The following is an 18,319-nucleotide window of genomic DNA, read 5'->3' as shown; positions in this document are numbered from 1 at the left end:
ATGGAATATTTGTGTCTCTATGGAGCTGGCTGTTTCTAACATACCACGGGGCGTTCAGAATCATTCTCAAGCACTTGTTCTGCACACGCTGAATCTTGATAATGTTAGCGTTAGAGGTGTGGCTCCAGGCTGGAGAGGCATAGGTGATTATGGGACGAATCGTCATCTGGTAAAGTTGCAATTTGATTCTGTTGCTGAGCTTGCTATTTCTATTAATTAGCGGGTAAATCTGAGCTATGGCTTTAGATGCTTTTGCACATGCAGACTTGATATGTTGGTTGAAAGATAGCTTTTTGTCGAGAATTACACCCAGGTAATTTGTTTCTGTCTGCCAGGGAATTTTAGTATTGAATAGTAACACATCTCCTGCAGGAGACATTGGCCTTTTTGAGAAAAGAACCGCTGAGCTTTTCAGGGGGTTGACTTCCAATCTCCACCTAGAGAACCAACCCTCCAGCTTTAGAATGTTTTCTTGAAGCTTTCTAGTAACGAAGTGGGGTCTGAGGGATCTGGTTAGTATTGCCGTATCGTCCGCATACAGCGCTAAAATGGAAGTCATCGGATTGTGAGGGATGTCTGACATGTATACAGAAAACAGCAATGGAGCCAGTAGAGATCCCTGTGGCACTCCAGCAAAGATATGGCGCTGGGACGATATAGAACCGTTAATTTTAACTTGCATTGTTCTATTCTGAAGATATGAACGGATTAGATGAACCATTTTTAGTGAGATGCCGGCTGAGATAAGTTTGTGCAGGAGTCCAAAATGCCAGATTTTATCAAATGCTTTAGATAGGTCTAGGAAAACAGCTCCTGTGTACTGGCGCCAGTTGTAGCTGGTGATGATATATTCCACAATTCTATGGATTTGCTGGGTAGTACTATGGTGTTGCCGAAAACCAAACTGTTCTTTAGGGAGGATGTTTAGGTCATTTATTGAGGTTTGGAGTCGTGAGAGGATGACCTTCTCTGCAATCTTACCCAGGTTGGAGATGAGACTGATTGGACGATAATTCTGCGGTAAGTGTGGGTCTTTGCCTGGCTTATGTATAGGAATCACATCAGCCAGTTTCCAGGTGGAAGGAAAATAGTGAAGTCTTAAGATTGCATTTATTATACTGGTCAGATGCACTATAGCTTTTCGAGGCAGCAGCTTGATCACCCTGTTTGAGATGCTGTCTGGTCCAGGAGCTTTATTGTTCTTAAGTTTTTTAATAATATCATATAATTCAACAGGTGATGCGGGTGCAATATGATCAGCACTGGTATCCGGGAGGTTTAGTGCATGTCTAACCTGTCTGTGGATTTTATACAGATGATTGAAATCAATGTTGTTATAAGATGGTTTGCACTGATCCTCAAGATTTTTAAGTATGGCTTCTGCCTTATCTGCATCTGTGTGGATTAGGCCCTGGTTTGAGATTATAGGGGGGAGGGATCTGTTTTTGTTTTTGATGTTTCTCAGTAGGTCCCAGATAGAGTGATCAATAGGTGAGATAGAGGCTAACTTTTTATCCCAAACTTCGTTTCTATGCGTTTTAAGTGCATCTCTTACTGCTCCATTCAATCTATTAAGCACTGTCTTATCCTGAGGAGCGCGAGTGTTACGAAATCTCTTCCTAGCTCTGTTCTTCTCTCTGATCAGGTCCATAATGTCCTCAGGCAAACGATCAGGCTTGGGAACAGGTTTCTGGAAGGTTGCAACCATTATAGCGGACTTAATCTGTTGGGTGAGGCTAGTCACTGCAGAATCCACATCTTCTGGTGTGCATATGTGTGGGACGGGTCCTATTTGATCCCGAAGTGCTTTAGACAATCTCTCCCACGATATGCCTGAATGAGGAGGAGACAGGCATTCTTGTTCTCCCAATTGCAGTAGAATTGGGTTGTGATCCGACGACAGCTCGTTTAGTGATGTAAGGCTGTACTGTAGTTTAATGTCTTGCAGGATGGCTATATCCAAGATGTCAGCAGTGCCAGATGTACTGAGATGAGTTGGTTCGGTAGGTCCAGCCACAACAGCATGGTTTAATCCTGTGTAGCTAGAAAGGATACGACCATTTTTGTTAGTGGATTTACTGTTCCAAGCAGGATGCTTTGCATTGAGGTCTCCAGCGATGATGATCGGTCCTTTTACTCCAAGGATGGCATCCAGATCTGAGGTCAATAATGTCTTTAATGGAGGGTTGTAAGCAGAAAAAATTTTGAGGTTCCCAATTGAGTTTGTGAGAACATTGATTCCTGTGATTTCGAGGTTGGTGGTAGTAGGGTTGGTTATTGAGTGATGATTGATATAGCTTTTGATAAGAGTGGCTGTACCTCCACCTCTATACCCAAGCCTGTCGTTTCTGTAAATCTGATACCCTCTGATTTTCAGGGTGTCAGCAGGCCTCAGGTGAGTTTCATTAATTAGCAGTATATCTGGGTTGTATCTATTATTAAATTCCTGGATTTCTAATAGTTTGTTTTTTATACCGTTGGCATTCCAACCGATAATCCTAAGAGAGTTTGGGACGATTTTTTTCCTATGCATCAGAGAGTGCAGATAATATGGATTGGGTTTGCTGTAGGAATCTTTTTGTGACACTTAAGGATGGATTTGAGTTGCTGAAATCCTGGAGCATGTTTGCAAGAGAAGAGGTGATAACAGCTGATAGATTTGAGTGTGGAGTATTCCGGTTCTGGGTTTGTACTATCTGTTTGGAGCGGGCCACATCAGCATATGTTCTTACTTGATGTTGAAGATTCGTTTTCTTAAGGGGCTCAGTTAATGATGGGCGAGCACCAGTTGTCATGTTCTCACTCTTGGAGAACTGAGTAGCCTGAGCTTCAGGAACTCTCGCATTAGATGACGAGGTAGATTGATGACTGGGATCATTCCATCTGTTTTTGGGATGATGCATACACCCTCTATAATTAGCAGGGTGGGGACCCCCACAATTAGCGCACTTAGCCGGGGTGGTTTTTGGCTTGGCGCAGGTGTTTGTGGGGTGATTCTCGCCACATTTTACGCATCTGAACTGAGCTTTGCATAGCTTCTGGGCATGGCCAAATTTTTGGCACCGGTGGCACTGCCCAGAAGATGATTTCTTTCTCAATGGTTCTGTGGTGATTTTGAGTCCACAGATTGATTTTAAATTATAAATGTCTTTGTAGATGTTATGAATTTCTACTAAGACTAAAGGCATAGGTGTCTTATTTGATCTAAACATTCTAGTGACCTTTATGGGGGGTAGTTCCTGTAGGTTAAGGTCAGTAACTATTTCATCTGTGTCAATATCCTCAGAGACTCCTCGTAAGACTACTTTCAGATTTTTTTCAGAGGCAAGTGAAAATGTGTGATATTGGGTTCCTCTAGTATCCAGTTCCTTTGTAAGGTTTCTATAGTCAGCCACCGTGGTGGGCTGAATTCGTATTCCCTCGTCTGCATTTTTAGCAGACGTGTAATGAATTTGTGAATTTGCCATGATGGTTCTGAGTGTTGTCCATCTCTGCTTTTCCCTTAGGATAATCGGTGGCACCTTTTCATTGTGGGAAACAGAGGGATCTGAAATGGGAACATCCTCTTCCATACCAACAACATTTGTTGATTCAGCAGCAAGAATTTTTCTCTTCTTACGTGCGTGAGTTTCTTCTTGATCAGAAGGATTAGAGGTAGAGACAACTAGATTGAGTTTTTCCTCCACTTGTGGGGAGTCTTCATTTTCCTCAACTTCAACTTCAGGTGAGGAATACAAATTTAAGTAGCCGGGCCAATCCCGTTCAAACTTTTTGAGGAGCTTTTTAATAAAACTGAGTGCTAGCTTTTTATCGAGTGACTCAATAATAGTGTCGGGGTCAATCATGCTAGTAGGCCATGTCAACTTGAACTTCTTTTGTAGTTTATCAATGAGTTCAAGAGCTGGCTCTCTTTCGAGCAGATCAGCAAATACGTCCAGGTCAGGCACGCTCATATCGATTTAGTTGCGTATGTGCGTTAATAAAATATCCCGCAGGTCTAAAGACCTGCCAGCAGAAGTTTTTGTAAAATATCCCGCAGCCGCAAAGGACTACCAGCAATATCAAGCATAGGCGCGTCAACTAGCAACAAGATGTTAAAATACAACAACGACACTAATGGCAGTAGGCCTAGCGTATCGCCTTTGCGAAGTCAGTTGACTTACCTTGTATGGGAAATAAAATGTAAAATGCCTGTTTATTGCGGCAAGCAAATAACTGATATTACTAATGAATATAAGCATAAATCTCTGAAAACTTATCAGTCAAATACACAATTCACCATCAATAACACACGACACAAAACACTAACACGCGAGCCGCCATTTTTCCACTCAGTCCTCTCTATATATAAACATAGAATCAGATAACCCTTTAATGATAAGTATATGTTAGCTTGCATGGTGTATTGTACAATAATTCAAAACTTGTGAATTTAAAAAAAATAAATAAAATTTATTTCAAAAATTTACTCATTATAATTTAAAGTGCAATACGATTATATAAAAAAAATACTTCAAAAGCTTAATGTAGACCATACAAAAGATAATGTATAATTTTATGTTTAAACACGATTTCAAAATTCGGTAGCTCAAGATGGTCTCGATATGTAATTTTGGAAGTTTATTGCTTTTCTACCCAGTTTCTATTTGTTTGTGGAAAATAAATCAGCCATATTCGTTACTCTTTCTACCTCACTAACTTAGTTACTGAAAATGGCAAAAATAACAAAGATCAGAACAGTAATTTCACTTTTTTTTTCTTTAGCAGTTATACTTTCCTCAATAGCTGTACTGTGGCTTCTCTTTTTGAACAGATTTCAGAAAAGCTACTGTTGGTTTTCAGCTTTCCCATTTCTTTCAAAGAGTATTCTTGTATCTAATATGGCGTCATAACTTACTTTATGGAGTTTAGAGTAGGGAAAAGGCATAAACATAACGCCATATTGACTGAACCGCCGAAAACATAAAAAAGCAGGAACCACATTTTCGACATTGTTAACTTGGTAATAAGACAGTGTTTCGCTTTTGCTTTGGTTTTTTTTTCAGGTACACGAGCCTAACAAAAATGAGTCTCCCGCAAACAAAATCCAAAAGAACGAAAATAAGCCATCAGTCAGGAAAAAAAGAAATTTATGCTGATGAAACGTAATGCAAATCAGATGTAGTGTACTTACAGTGCACGTGAAGAATGATCCTTCTGCTAACTGACGGAGGAACGCCATTCGAAGCAATACAGAGATAAGCACCCATATGGAGACGACTCACTCGAGTAATGGTTAGAATTTCTCCTTCGTATGCAGCAGCTAGAGAAGTAGATTCTACATTAGCAAGCTTACCGGGATGTCCTGGAAAAATGTACAGCACATTTTATAGTATGGAACACTATAAAGCCATTTAAAAAAAAAAAAAAAACATTTGTACTTCAGAAACTGATTTATATCTGACGGAACTCAATTAAGAAAAGTGATATATTTAAATATAACAGGAAATTGTATTAATAATAACAATTTCGTTAAATTTTGATGGAATTTTTATATTCTTAGCATGAGAGAATGCAGGTGATGAAAGAATATTCAGCTATGCTACTAACGAACAAATATTGAACTTTGAACTTAAGTGGTTGATGGACTGAGTCCTTAACTCTTTATCCCTTCATCTGGATTTTAGATTGGGTGATGAGATAATTGTGGGTAATTTACCCGCTCATTGTGAGCATTGAAGCTGTATCAGCTTTCTCTTGCGATGGAGGATTACGGTTTTTTATGTTTGAAACGATCTGAGGGCTTGTAGTCCGCTGCCTGTCGAACTAGCTGATTTGGGTGATTATCCGTGATTGTGAAGAATTTCTCCGCAATGCCTGTCATGTAGGTCTTAATATCTGGAAGATTGGCTTCTTCATGTAACTGGATGTTTCTGATGAACCATGGGGTATTAAATGCCATTCTTAGGCATTTATTCTGTATTATCTGAAGTCTGTTGATGTTGCTTTTAGTCGTGTGACCCCAGGTTGGAGAGGCGTAAGTTAGTTGCGGTCTGATTACCGATTTGTAAAGGAGAATTTTGTTGCTTATGCTTAGGAAGCTGTTCCTATTGAAAAGTGGATATAGCTGTGCTGTGGTCTGACTTGCCTTAGTGGCGACACTATCTATATGTGACTTGAAGTTTAGACGCCTATCAAGATGAACTCCCAGATATTTGGTAGAATTGTGCCAAGGGATGATTTTACCAAACATTTGTATGCTTTTATTCGGTTCTGCTTTACGTCTGGTGAAAAGTAGTGCAGAGCTTTTGTTTGGATTAATTGCGATACGCCATTTGGTGTACCAATCCTCCGATTCATTGATTGCTCTCTGCAGCTTGATTGTGGCCAGGTGTGGACGGAGTCATGGCTGGGTAACGGTGATAGCCAAGCCTCAGTTAAAACTTCATTGGCTACAGCATTGCCATTTGTTACCCTGGAAGTCCTGAAAAGGACTTTAGGTTGTCAAGTTCCTGTTACGAACAAATATTGAAGTCCTTATAAGGACTGGCTTAAAGGGGCGAAGCAAGACTGCTTTTCATTTTCCCCGTTATCTGTAGAGGACAGTGTAGGGATAGGATGTTATTGGCTATTAAAGCACTGATCATGGCAGAAGGGTAACAGCAATAGCCGAGCCTCAGTTAGAATTACATTGGCTACAGCATTGCCATCCATTACCCTCCAAGGGTATTAATCACCGCATCTCAGGGTCGATTATGCTTCATACCTCCTATCAGCTCCACGAACAAATATAGTCTCAGATAACCCTTTAATGATAGGTATATGTTAGCATGCATGGTGTATTGTACAATAATTCAAAATTTATGAGTTTAAATAAAAAATAATTTTAAAAAATTTATTCATTATAATTTAAAGTGCATTAAGATTATATAAAACAGATACGTCAAAAGTTTAATATAAATCAGCCATATCATTAACTTCATGTCTTGAATTATAACTTTAAAATATCATCTATTATTCGACTTGATACGATAGCAGAGCATTTAAAAAAAAGAAATATAAATAAAGTTCAGAAGTAAACAACAAATAATCCTAATTCACGTATCTTATAGGGATACGTTTTCTTGGGAGGGAAAACTCATAACTATGAAGTGATATATAACAAGCTTTTTTGCAATAGATGCAAAATCTTCAATGAAATAGCTTATTCGTGTGCAGTTATCAAAATACCAGCTCAGTCATCAACAAACATCATAGTTGTACTACCATCTACACCTCCGAATATAAAAAAAAATTAAATTGGAAAAATCAAAGAAAATGTGTTGAAATGTCTCCATAATTCGCTCAAATTCTCAATCGGGTTTAACTCTGGTGAGTTTGCCGGGCAAGGAATTACATTGATCTGCATTTCTTTGAGCCATCTGTTAGGTCTTTGAAGAGTGACAAGAAGCCGAATCTTGCTGAAAAAGGAAATCTCCATCACAGAAATCTTCCGATGCCGCTAACATAAAGTGCTCAAGAAAATCTTGATGCACTTTGTGATTGAACGAATTTCAACGAACGTTTTATGCATTATTTTCAAATGCTTCTTGATTAAGAAGCCAAACACTTATTCCGTGTAAACTGTGAATGACCATGGGACACACAAAGCATGCTTTCATCGCTAAAAATACATTTTACCAGTCCTCTTGACCCCACAGTCTTTACGTCCAACACCATCGCATTCAAGCTGCCTTTCGTTTGGAAGCAATAAGCGGCTTCGTCTTAGGCACACGTTGATTTAAAACCAATTTGTGAAGTCGTCTCAACGTAGATTTAGATACATTCACACATAGTTCTATCTCCTGTGAAAATACTTTACACTTCGGGAGGAGTTTTTTCTTCCTTCAATCTCCTCTCATTTCTTGATGTATTATTACCATTCGACCGCTATTGCAGCGATGATTTTGAAAATTCCGGTTATTAGAATAATGTCACAATACTCTACTCGCGCTTGCTTGCTTGAGAACATCTCAATTCCTTGGGTATCAACTGTTGACTCGATCTTCTCTGTGTGAAGAGGCACCATCGGAAACGTCTTAGATTCCAATATGTCACTCGTTTGACCTATGTTTAGCAATCATTAACTGAAATGCAGGCGCAAACGATTCCTCGCACAAGAGTCGTCCCGCAGAAATTGAAATACATGCTATTTCTATGCTCTCCTCAAAACCAATCCGAAAAATTTGGAATATTCCAATATTTTGAACCACGTTAAAATTATTCTGATTTTGTGAATGTTTTCAAATAACAGTTTCTTATAATTTATATTACTCTTTTGTGCTTTTATATGGTTATATAATAAAAAACGTACGTAGATTTAGATTATGCTAATTCATATTTGGTAATGATTATGTTCTATGCAATAAATTAGAACTGCAAATCCTTCGACACATTTTCTTTCATTATTCATTTTTTTCCTTCGGAGGTGCATGAAACATTAAGCTTATGTTTAACATCGCAAACAGATTTGTGAGTAAACTCAAAGCGGTGATGAGTACTGATTCCAATAATTAAGATAGTTAGTTATGGTCCTTAAGGTATATTGTGTCTTTTTTTGTAATTCATTCAAATAATGCAAAATAAATTAAACATATACCACATTTCTTAAATTAATATTAGCTTTCGTTTCTAACTTGCAACATACGAGTAAATAGAACTGACGAAGCTCCTTGAGAATTCGTTTATAATTTGTTTCATTTATTGCATATATTAAGTAGGCTTAATATATGCAACTTTTTTTAGTGTGCAGTCCAAAATAATCAGATGGCCTAGTTGAAAGAGTAGATAACAATTAACTTTCTTCTTCAAGCTGCAGGTTCGAAATCCCAAGGTGGAAAAGATGTTTGAAAATGTCGTTAGGTCGTAGAATATTTCCATCCTTCAAAGTAAATCCACCATCTTGCTTACTAGCGGAGAAGTTGTTTTAAAAAATTTCATCTTTGATTTCTATGACAAAATTTGCCGATTATCGAATATATGTATGGAAAGAATTCAACTAGCCTCCGCAGGAGCAAGGTGCATCATGCCATGTAAAGAATCACCGAGGCACGTGCTCATAGCTGATATAAATTGGAGGAATATTGATGCTCCCAAGTCAGAGCAACTGTATCCGGATGATAGATAGTTTAAAAGAGATGTTGTGATAGGATGTCAAGTTGCAGGTCTAGCTGTTCGGAAATCTGTTGATAAACTGCGACATACCACGTCAATAATCAGTGATACCATACTGAGGTGAAAGCCCAGTAAGTCAACTGCAAATGCTACTCGCAGCGGACGACCTACCACACTCATCGAACATGACCGTAGGGGACTACGTAAATATGTTAAAACTGTCATTCAACGTGTCGACCGACACGTTGAATGCAGAGTTTCTGGCATTAAATGTAAAAACGAATCGACACGAAAACACTCAGAACAAGACTCACAACATGGGTTTCCATGGTAGAACCGAAATATTCAGGCCCCACATTACCTGAACCAACAGGCAGCATCGTCTTCATTGGCGCGGAGAGCGTGTACAGTGGCACATGCAAGCTCGGAAAGCTGTGTTATGGAACGCTACACCCTCTACCGAGTAGATCGACGGGTGTAGGTGCGGTGGATGACCGGTGAACGTCTCTTACCAGAGTGTGTAACCCAACTATGAAATTGGGAGGTAGCGGTGTGATGGTATGATCCTGTTTTTCCTGGTCTGGCCTCGGACCTCTCTTTGTGGTGCTAGGAACTCTGAACTTCGAGAAGTGTCTGAACATTTTGAACAATGCAATGCTTCCTACTTTGTGGAGTTGCTACAGAACTTACGATTATCTCTTTCAGCTAGGTAATACATTAATGCACTAGTGTTATAAGACTGCTGTTACAACTATATGGTGTGTGCATGTATGGACCTGAACGTCACCACTCTTTATCGGCCTACACACATAGCCCTGATCTTAAATCTATTGAATATCTGTGAGATGAACTAGAGGGTCGGGTGAAGGCAAAGGGCGTCCGCCCCACAATTACAGGAAGAATGGTCCAAAATTCCCATTGATCGCTATCGTACGCTGGTTGAAAGAGTGCCCCATAGGATTGCACACCAAAAGGAGGCCCAAGATCATTAAGGTGTAGGACCTCTAAAGAAGGAAGTCAATGGACACCATACCGTCCGTTGACTCTTTTTGAATTAATGTATTCTGATTATAAGTTTAAAATTTTACGTTTTCTAATAATTACGTCACTCAATGGCTCTGGAGAGAAATCTCAATCGCTATACAATAACAAGAGTCACTAAAAGCAGACAGCAAATGGACTAGGATTATCTATCTCCACTTTATCCAGATTAATATGAAATTTGCCTTAATTCCCCATCTTCTTCACCGATATTCATACTACAAAGCTATCTATTACTAAGTATCTCTCTCTTTCGCTTTTTCATAATAACTAAAGAAAATCAAAACCCCATCATACCCTTTAGGACTTACGAAAGCAAAATAAGTAATGATTCGACAGTCAGTGCAATACTTGCAATAATACATTTGTACACAAGAATAACACTGAGTTTTTTTTTTCTTCGAGTCGCACATTTATGTTAATTTTCATTTGTTCTTTCTCATTCTATTTATCTCGAATATTCCTTCATGTTTTCATGTAGAAAGAGACTTAATATAAAATTATATAAAATAAAGTAAGTAATTAATATAAACCATATAGAAATCTTATTGTTTTATCTAACTTCATAAATATCAAAACTATATTTTGAAATATCTTCAAATATTTTTACATTTCGAAACACCAAAAAATAATTTATACTGAAAATATAGAAGAGCAACCGATTTAAAGGGAAGTTGGGGATGGAAATACACATTTACGTGATGGTCAAGTTCATTATTATATTATATACCTTTCCATGATGGCCTAGTTCATTATTATATTATATATACCTTTCCGCGATGGTCAAGTTCATTATTAAATTATATTATATACCTTTCCGCGATGATCAATATCGACCAAAATTCCGCGATATATATATATATATATATATATACCTTTCGCGATAGTCAAGTTCATTATTATATTATATATATATATAAATATACCTTTCCGCGATGGTAAAGTTCATTATTATATATATAAATACATATACCTTTCCGTGATGGTCAAGTTCTTTATTATATTATATATATATACACCTTTCCGCGATGGTGAAGTTCATTATTATATTATATATATATATATATATATATATATATATATATATATATATATATATATATATATATATATATATATATATATATAATATAATAATGAACTTGAACCATCACCGAAAGGTATATATTATATAATAATAAAATTGACCATCGCGGAAAGGTATATATATATACATGGTGTTCGGGATAAATTTGACAGTTTCGTAAGGAAAAAGAAAATCTTCTTTGTATCTATTAAATTTAATGAATTGACAAAAAAACATTACAGGCAGAGTTAATTACAATGCTATCAACAAGATTTACTGAAAATAACCACCATTAGCATCGATCACAGCTTCAATTCTGCTTCGGAACCTCGAACAAGCTGATGCTACAGTCTCCCTGGGAAGGGCCGCAAAAACTGTTTTAATTTTATCCATTAACTGGGCTTTTGTATTACTGGAAGTGCGATTGGTGTCTTTTTCAACTGCGCCATATACAAAATAATCCATGGGGTTAAGGTCTGGGGAGTTTGGAGGCCAAACATTTGGACTGGTGAAGTCGTAGAAATTTTCAGACAACCATTTTTGACTTTTCCCAGAGGTGTGGCAAGGGGCCGAATCCTACTGCCATACATACGGCCTATCATTGGCTACCCTTGTTATCCAGGGCTTGACTACAGTTAGCAACTCCACGAACAAAGCCCGAATTCCAATGCCAGGGTTCTTCAACACCTGTTCCTGCAGATTTGCGAGGAATTCTGCTGTACGAACGCAATCAGATCGTCTGCTAGGGATCTTTCTTCTTGCTACATCCTCGTAGTCCCCATTGCAAGTCTCTAGTTCATGCCTGATTGTTTTTACTGTATTCAGGGAGCATTGGGCAGCAGTCGTAATATCCTTATTTTGATGGCGGGCACGAATCATCATGATACAAGTTATTCTCTTCCATGATTCAGGTGGGTTCCAGCTATCCATCCTTTCTGACATCTTGTATATGAATGAAGAAGGGTCCAAACTTTTAAATGAAGAGAAGTGTGTGTTAATACATGTAACTTACGGAAAAATATAATTAATTATAAATATGTCAAATTTATCCCGAACACCCTGTATATACCTTTCCGCGATGGTCAAGTTCATTATTATATATTATATACATTTCCGCGATGGATTATATTATATACCTTTCCGTGATGACAAAGTTCATTACAATATAAATACCTTTCCGCGATGGTCAAGTTCATTATTATATTAAATATATATAAATATACCTTTCCACGATGGTCAAGGTCATTATTATATTATATACCTTTCCGCTATGGTGAAATTCATTATTATATATATAAATATATATATATACCTTTCCGTGATGGTCAAGTTCATTACCATATTATATATATACAGGGTGTTCGGGATAAATTTGACATATTTATAATTAATTATATTTTTCCGTAAGTTACATGTATTAACACACACTTCTCTTCATTTAAAAGTTTGGACCCTTCTTCATTCATATACAAGATGTCAGAAAGGATGGATAGCTGGAACCCACCTGAATCATGGAAGAGAATAACTTGTATCATGATGATTCGTGCCCGCCATCAAAATAAGGATATTACGACTGCTGCCCAATGCTCCCTGAATACAGTAAAAACAATCAGGCATGAACTAGAGACTTGCAATGGTGACTACGAGGATGTAGCAAGAAGAAAGATCCCTAGCAGACGATCTGATTGCGTTCGTACAGCAGAATTCCTCGCAAATCTGCAGGAACAGGTGTTGAAGAACCCTGGCATTGGAATTCGGGCTTTGTTCGTGGAGTTGCTAACTGTAGTCAAGCCCTGGATAACAAGGGTAGCCAATGGTAGGCCGTATGTATGGCAGCAGGATTCGGCCCCTTGCCACACCTCTGGGAAAAGTCAAAAATGGTTGTCTGAAAATTTCTACGACTTCACCAGTCCAAATGTTTGGCCTCCAAACTCCCCAGACCTTAACCCCATGGATTATTTTGTATGGGGCGCAGTTGAAAAAGACACCAATCGCACTTCCAGTAATACAAAAGCCCAGTTAATGGATAAAATTAAAACAGTTTTTGCGGCCCTTCCCAGGGAGACTGTAGCATCAGCTTGTTCGAGGTTCCGAAGCAGAATTGAAGCTGTGATCGATGCTAATGTTGGTTATTTTGAGTAAATCTTGTTGATAGTATTGTAATTAACTCTGCCTGTAATGTTTTTTTGTCAATTCATTAAATTTAATAGATACAAAGAAGATTTTCTTTTTCCTTACGAAACTGTCAAATTTATCCCGAACACCCTGTATATATATATATATATATATATATATATATATATATATATATATATATATATATATATATATATATATATATATATATATATATATACCTTTACGCGATGGACAATTTTATTATTATTTAATATATACATTTACGCGATAGTCAAGTTCATTATTAAATTATATATATACCTTTCCGCGATGGTGAAGTTCATTATTATATATATATATATATATATATAATATAATAATGAACTTGAACAATCACCGAAAGGTATATATATATATAATAATGAACTTGACCATCGCGGAAATGTATATATTATATAATAATGAACTTGACCATCGCGGAAATGTATATATTATATAATAATAAAATTGACCATCGCGGAAAGGTATGATTATATTATATACCTTTCCGCGATGGTCAAGTTCATTATTATATTATATACCTTTCCGCTATGGTGAAGTTCATTATTATATATATAAATATATATATATACCTTTCCGTGATGGTCAAGTTCATTACCATATTATATATATATATATATATATATATATATATATATATATATATATACCTTTACGCGATGGACAATTTTATTATTATTTAATATATACATTTACGCGATAGAACTTGACCATCGTGGAAAGGTATATATATAATATAATAATGACCTTGACCATCGGGGAAAGGTATATTTATATATATTTAATATAATAATGAACTTGACCATCGCGGAAAGTGTATATAATATAATCCATCGCGGAAATGTATATATTATATAATAATAAAATTGACCATCGCGGAAAGGTATGTATATATATATATATATATATTATATATATATATATATATATATATATATATATATATATATATATATATATATACCTTTCCACGATGGTCAAGTTCATTATTATATTATAAACCTTTCCGTGATGGCGAAGTTCATTATTATATATATATATATATATATATACACCTTTCCGCGATGGTCAAATTGATTATTATATTATATATATATTTATATATATATAATATAATAATCAATTTCCGCGATGGTCAAGTTCATTACTATATTATAAATAGCTATCCGCGATGGCCAACTTCATTATTATATAGGATTATATGTTATAATAAATATATGCTATAATATATGTTATCATAAATAACATAATAATATATATAATATATATTATATGTATTATAGGATTATATGTTATAATAAATAACATTTTTTTATTTTTTTATTTTTTTAAATACTCTATTAACTATGTCTCAAATTAATTACATACATATAATGTAAAATTAAAACAACAATAATACTTTTTTTTCATGTGATCCTAGAACAGATTTTAATATTGCAATTTACATAATGTGCAATTGATATAACTTGATAATTAATGCGTTATTAATAATGATATTATCATGGTAATAAGTTACTATTGTAGTTCAGAGTTGTGGAAGGATATATATGATTGCGTGTTCAAAGTTTAAATTTTTTTTAAAGTTCGACAAAATATGATCATAGATTATGTCCAATATAATATATATATATAATTACCACATCATACTCGGGTTAGTACAAAGATTTTTTTTTATTGCTAAAAATATTTTATTGATTTCTAAAATATTTATATATGCAATAAACATCTTGTGTGACATTGCACCTTATAATTTTACAGAGTTCAACACTAAGTGCAGCAATTCCTACATTGGATTTCAATTAAAATTTTTAATAAATTTTTTGCCTTTATATTATGTATTTACAACACATGTTCTTCTAATGGTAACAATGAAGTTTATACAAAATTTTTTGTATAATTTTTTATTTTTTTATTTTATTTTTATTTTTTTTTTAAGTTTGAGAAAGAGTGATTATACATACAAATTTCTGCGTTTGCTTATAAGGATTACTTGTAGATGAGTGAAGCAAGTTAATCCTACCTACTTCGAAGCTTGGGTTATGTTTTATGAAGAGAGTGGGATTTAGCCTTCAATATTTGTGTTGTTGCTACTGTTTATGTATGGGATGTAGGCATTGGATGCTAGTGATTTGTGATGTGTATGTTCGTGTTAATGGTTTATTAACGCTGTTGGTATATTTTTCAGAGTTCGTTTTTTAAAGTTCTGTAGTTATCTACGTGTTTTAACTTTCTTTGTCGGTTGTTGAGTTGCGTGGGTATCTGATGTGATCTCATAAAAGAACCGTATGAGTTGTTGAAGGGTGTGGGGATGTAGAGGGTTGTTGTAGGTCGTGTTATACGATATGTGTCTCTGTTGTTTCGATAGGTGATGTTGTAGTAATTCCTTGTTAATGTCATGTAGTGTTTCAGGTTTTTAATGCTCAGAATTCTATGTATCGCCGTGTGCTTGTCGGATATTGGTTATTGCGTGTAAGGTGTCCAGATCACTGTTGACACGATTTTCCTGTGTAGTGTTTCTAATTTTGCTAGGTGGCTATGTGATGTATTTGTATAGACTGTTATTCTGTATCTGCGTAGGGATTCGCAGATACCGTGATATAGGAGTTTTTTTTATGTTGGGTGGAATAATGTCTTTAACTTGGAAGAGTTTTGCTGCGATGATCCGGAGTTTGGTGTGTAGGTATTCTATATGTTTTGTCCATTTAAGGTGGGAATCTATATAGAGACCGAGGTATTTTGCGTGTGTTACAGATTTGATTTCGGAACACTGTCAGGTATTTTTGTTGTTAATGCAGGGGTATGTGTGACAATGTATCGATAGTGATGCGGGGCATATGATTCTTGGGTTGTGTATTATCAACATCTGTGTTTTGGTGCCGTTGATTAGAATTGCGTTTTGGTGGAAGTATGTTGTGATTTCGTTTAGGTCTTGTTGTGCTTCGCAGAGAGCTGTGTTAATGTCTGTGTGGATTGCTAGTAGTGCAGTGTCACCTGCACATTGAGATATTTGACTTCTTATGGATATGTTATGAACATCGTTAATGTATATGCTGAATAGAGTGGGTGATAATATGACACCTTGAGGTACACCGTGTTTTACTTGTATACTCCGACTATGACATGTACCTATTTTTGTTACTTGTGTTCTGTTTGAGAGGTAGTTCTTGAACCATGTATGCAGTGTTCCTCTTATAACTATATAGTTTGGTGAGTAGTATGTCATGTTCAAGTGTGTCAAATATTTGGGTAAGGTCCAGCAGTATAAGGACGGCGTACTTGTTTTTGTCGGTTTATTGTGTTTATTGTGTCGGCGATGTCTTCTAATAAGTATGGATATGTGGATATGTGATGAACTGCTTCTTTCAGTTCGTTTTGTTATGGGTGGAAAATACATCGTTTATTGTTGACTTTGTGTCGGTAGTGTTTTGTTGATCGTTGGTAGTTTGTGTTTTTTGAGTTGTGTGATGTTGTTTGTGAAAGCATGATTGAATGAATCTGCTCGTTCCTCTTGTTTCGTGTCCTGACCGAAGCTTTTTGCAATAAAATTTTATGCTCAAGTTTTCTTTTTTCGGGTTACTAATTCGTTGAGTGTAGCCCATGTTTGCTTAATGTTGTCGTTATATTCCATGAATTTTTGGAAGTAGTAGCATCTTTTTGCCCTACGAATTGTTGATGTTAGTTTGTTTCTTGTGTTTTTGTATAAGGTTTGTAAATGTGTGTTACTGGGTGACTTTTTAAGTTTTCTCCATAGTTTTTCTTTTACAGTAATAGTATTTAGGATGCAGTCATTTATCCATGGATTGTTGTCTGCTTGTCGCCTCGTTTGTGTAGATTTTGTTGCTTTTTTTGTATATTTCTGTGAACTTTAGTTGAAAATTCTCGTATAATGTTACAGGATTGTTTATTTTAAGTAGGGAATTCCAGACTATTTTTTTACTTGGTTATCGACAATGCTCTTTAGTATGATCGAGTTTTGTCGACTTTTGTGGTGGTGGGAGGGGTTTATAATAAATACCATAATATTATATGATATTATTATTGGATTATATAATATAATCCAATAATATTAGGTCTTGTTGTGCTTTACAGAGAGCTGTGTTAATGGCTGTGTAGGTTCCGCTGCATTAACAACAAAAATACCTGCCAATGTTTCGAAATCTAACCTGTAACACACGCAAAATACCTCGGTCTCTATATAGATTTCCACCTTAACACGTTCATTGCCAATCACGCGATATCGCGCGATGCGAGTTCTCACCAAACGGCCGATCACGCGTTATCGCGTGGACACCCCTAACTAAATAAAAAAATATAAAAAAAATTGGCCACCACACGAAATTACAATTTTCAGATTGGCAATGAAAGTGTTAAATGGACAAAACATAGAATACCTACACACCAAACTCCGGATCATCGCAGCAAAACTCTTCCAAGTTAAAGACATTATTCCATCCAACATAAAAAAACTCCTATATCACGGCATCTGCGAATCCCTACTCAGTTACGGAATAACAGTCTATACAAATACATCAAACAGCCACCTCACAAAATTAGAAACACTACACAGGAAAATTGTGTTAACAGTGATCTGGACACCTTACACGCAACAACCAATATCCGACAAGCACGGCGATACACAGAATTTTGAGCATTAAAAACCTGAAACACTACATGACATTAACAAGGAATTACTACAACATCACCAATCGAAACAACAGAGACACATATCGTATAACACGACCTACAACAACCCTCTACATCCCCACACCCTTCAACAACTCATACGGTTCTTTTGTGAGATCACACCAGATTCCCACGCAACTCAACAACCGACAAAGAAAGTTAAAACACGTAGATAACTACAGAACTTTAAAAAACGAACTCTGAAAAATATACCAACAG

The 18,319-nt window shown here is 36.1% G+C and overlaps 1 protein-coding gene across 1 annotated transcript in view; it reads right to left on the bottom strand.

Annotated features, from left to right (window-relative positions):
- LOC150104523 (lachesin-like) overlaps positions 1-18,319 on the bottom strand; it is a 309,995-nt gene that overhangs the window by 48,709 nt on the left and 242,967 nt on the right. Inside the window, exon 6 of the mRNA XM_090395715.1 lies at positions 5,174-5,302. Coding sequence (XP_090251841.1) covers positions 5,174-5,302 — 129 coding nt within the window. The remainder of the gene's footprint in view (positions 1-5,173; positions 5,303-18,319) is intronic.

The sequence above is a fragment of the Typopeltis vanoorti genome, chromosome 7 (genome assembly GCF_054136105.1).
Source record: "Typopeltis vanoorti isolate ZY-2024b chromosome 7, IOZ_Tvanoo_1.0, whole genome shotgun sequence".
Lineage (NCBI taxonomy): Eukaryota > Metazoa > Arthropoda > Arachnida > Uropygi > Thelyphonidae > Typopeltis > Typopeltis vanoorti.
This window is presented reverse-complemented; position numbering and strand designations above follow the sequence as displayed.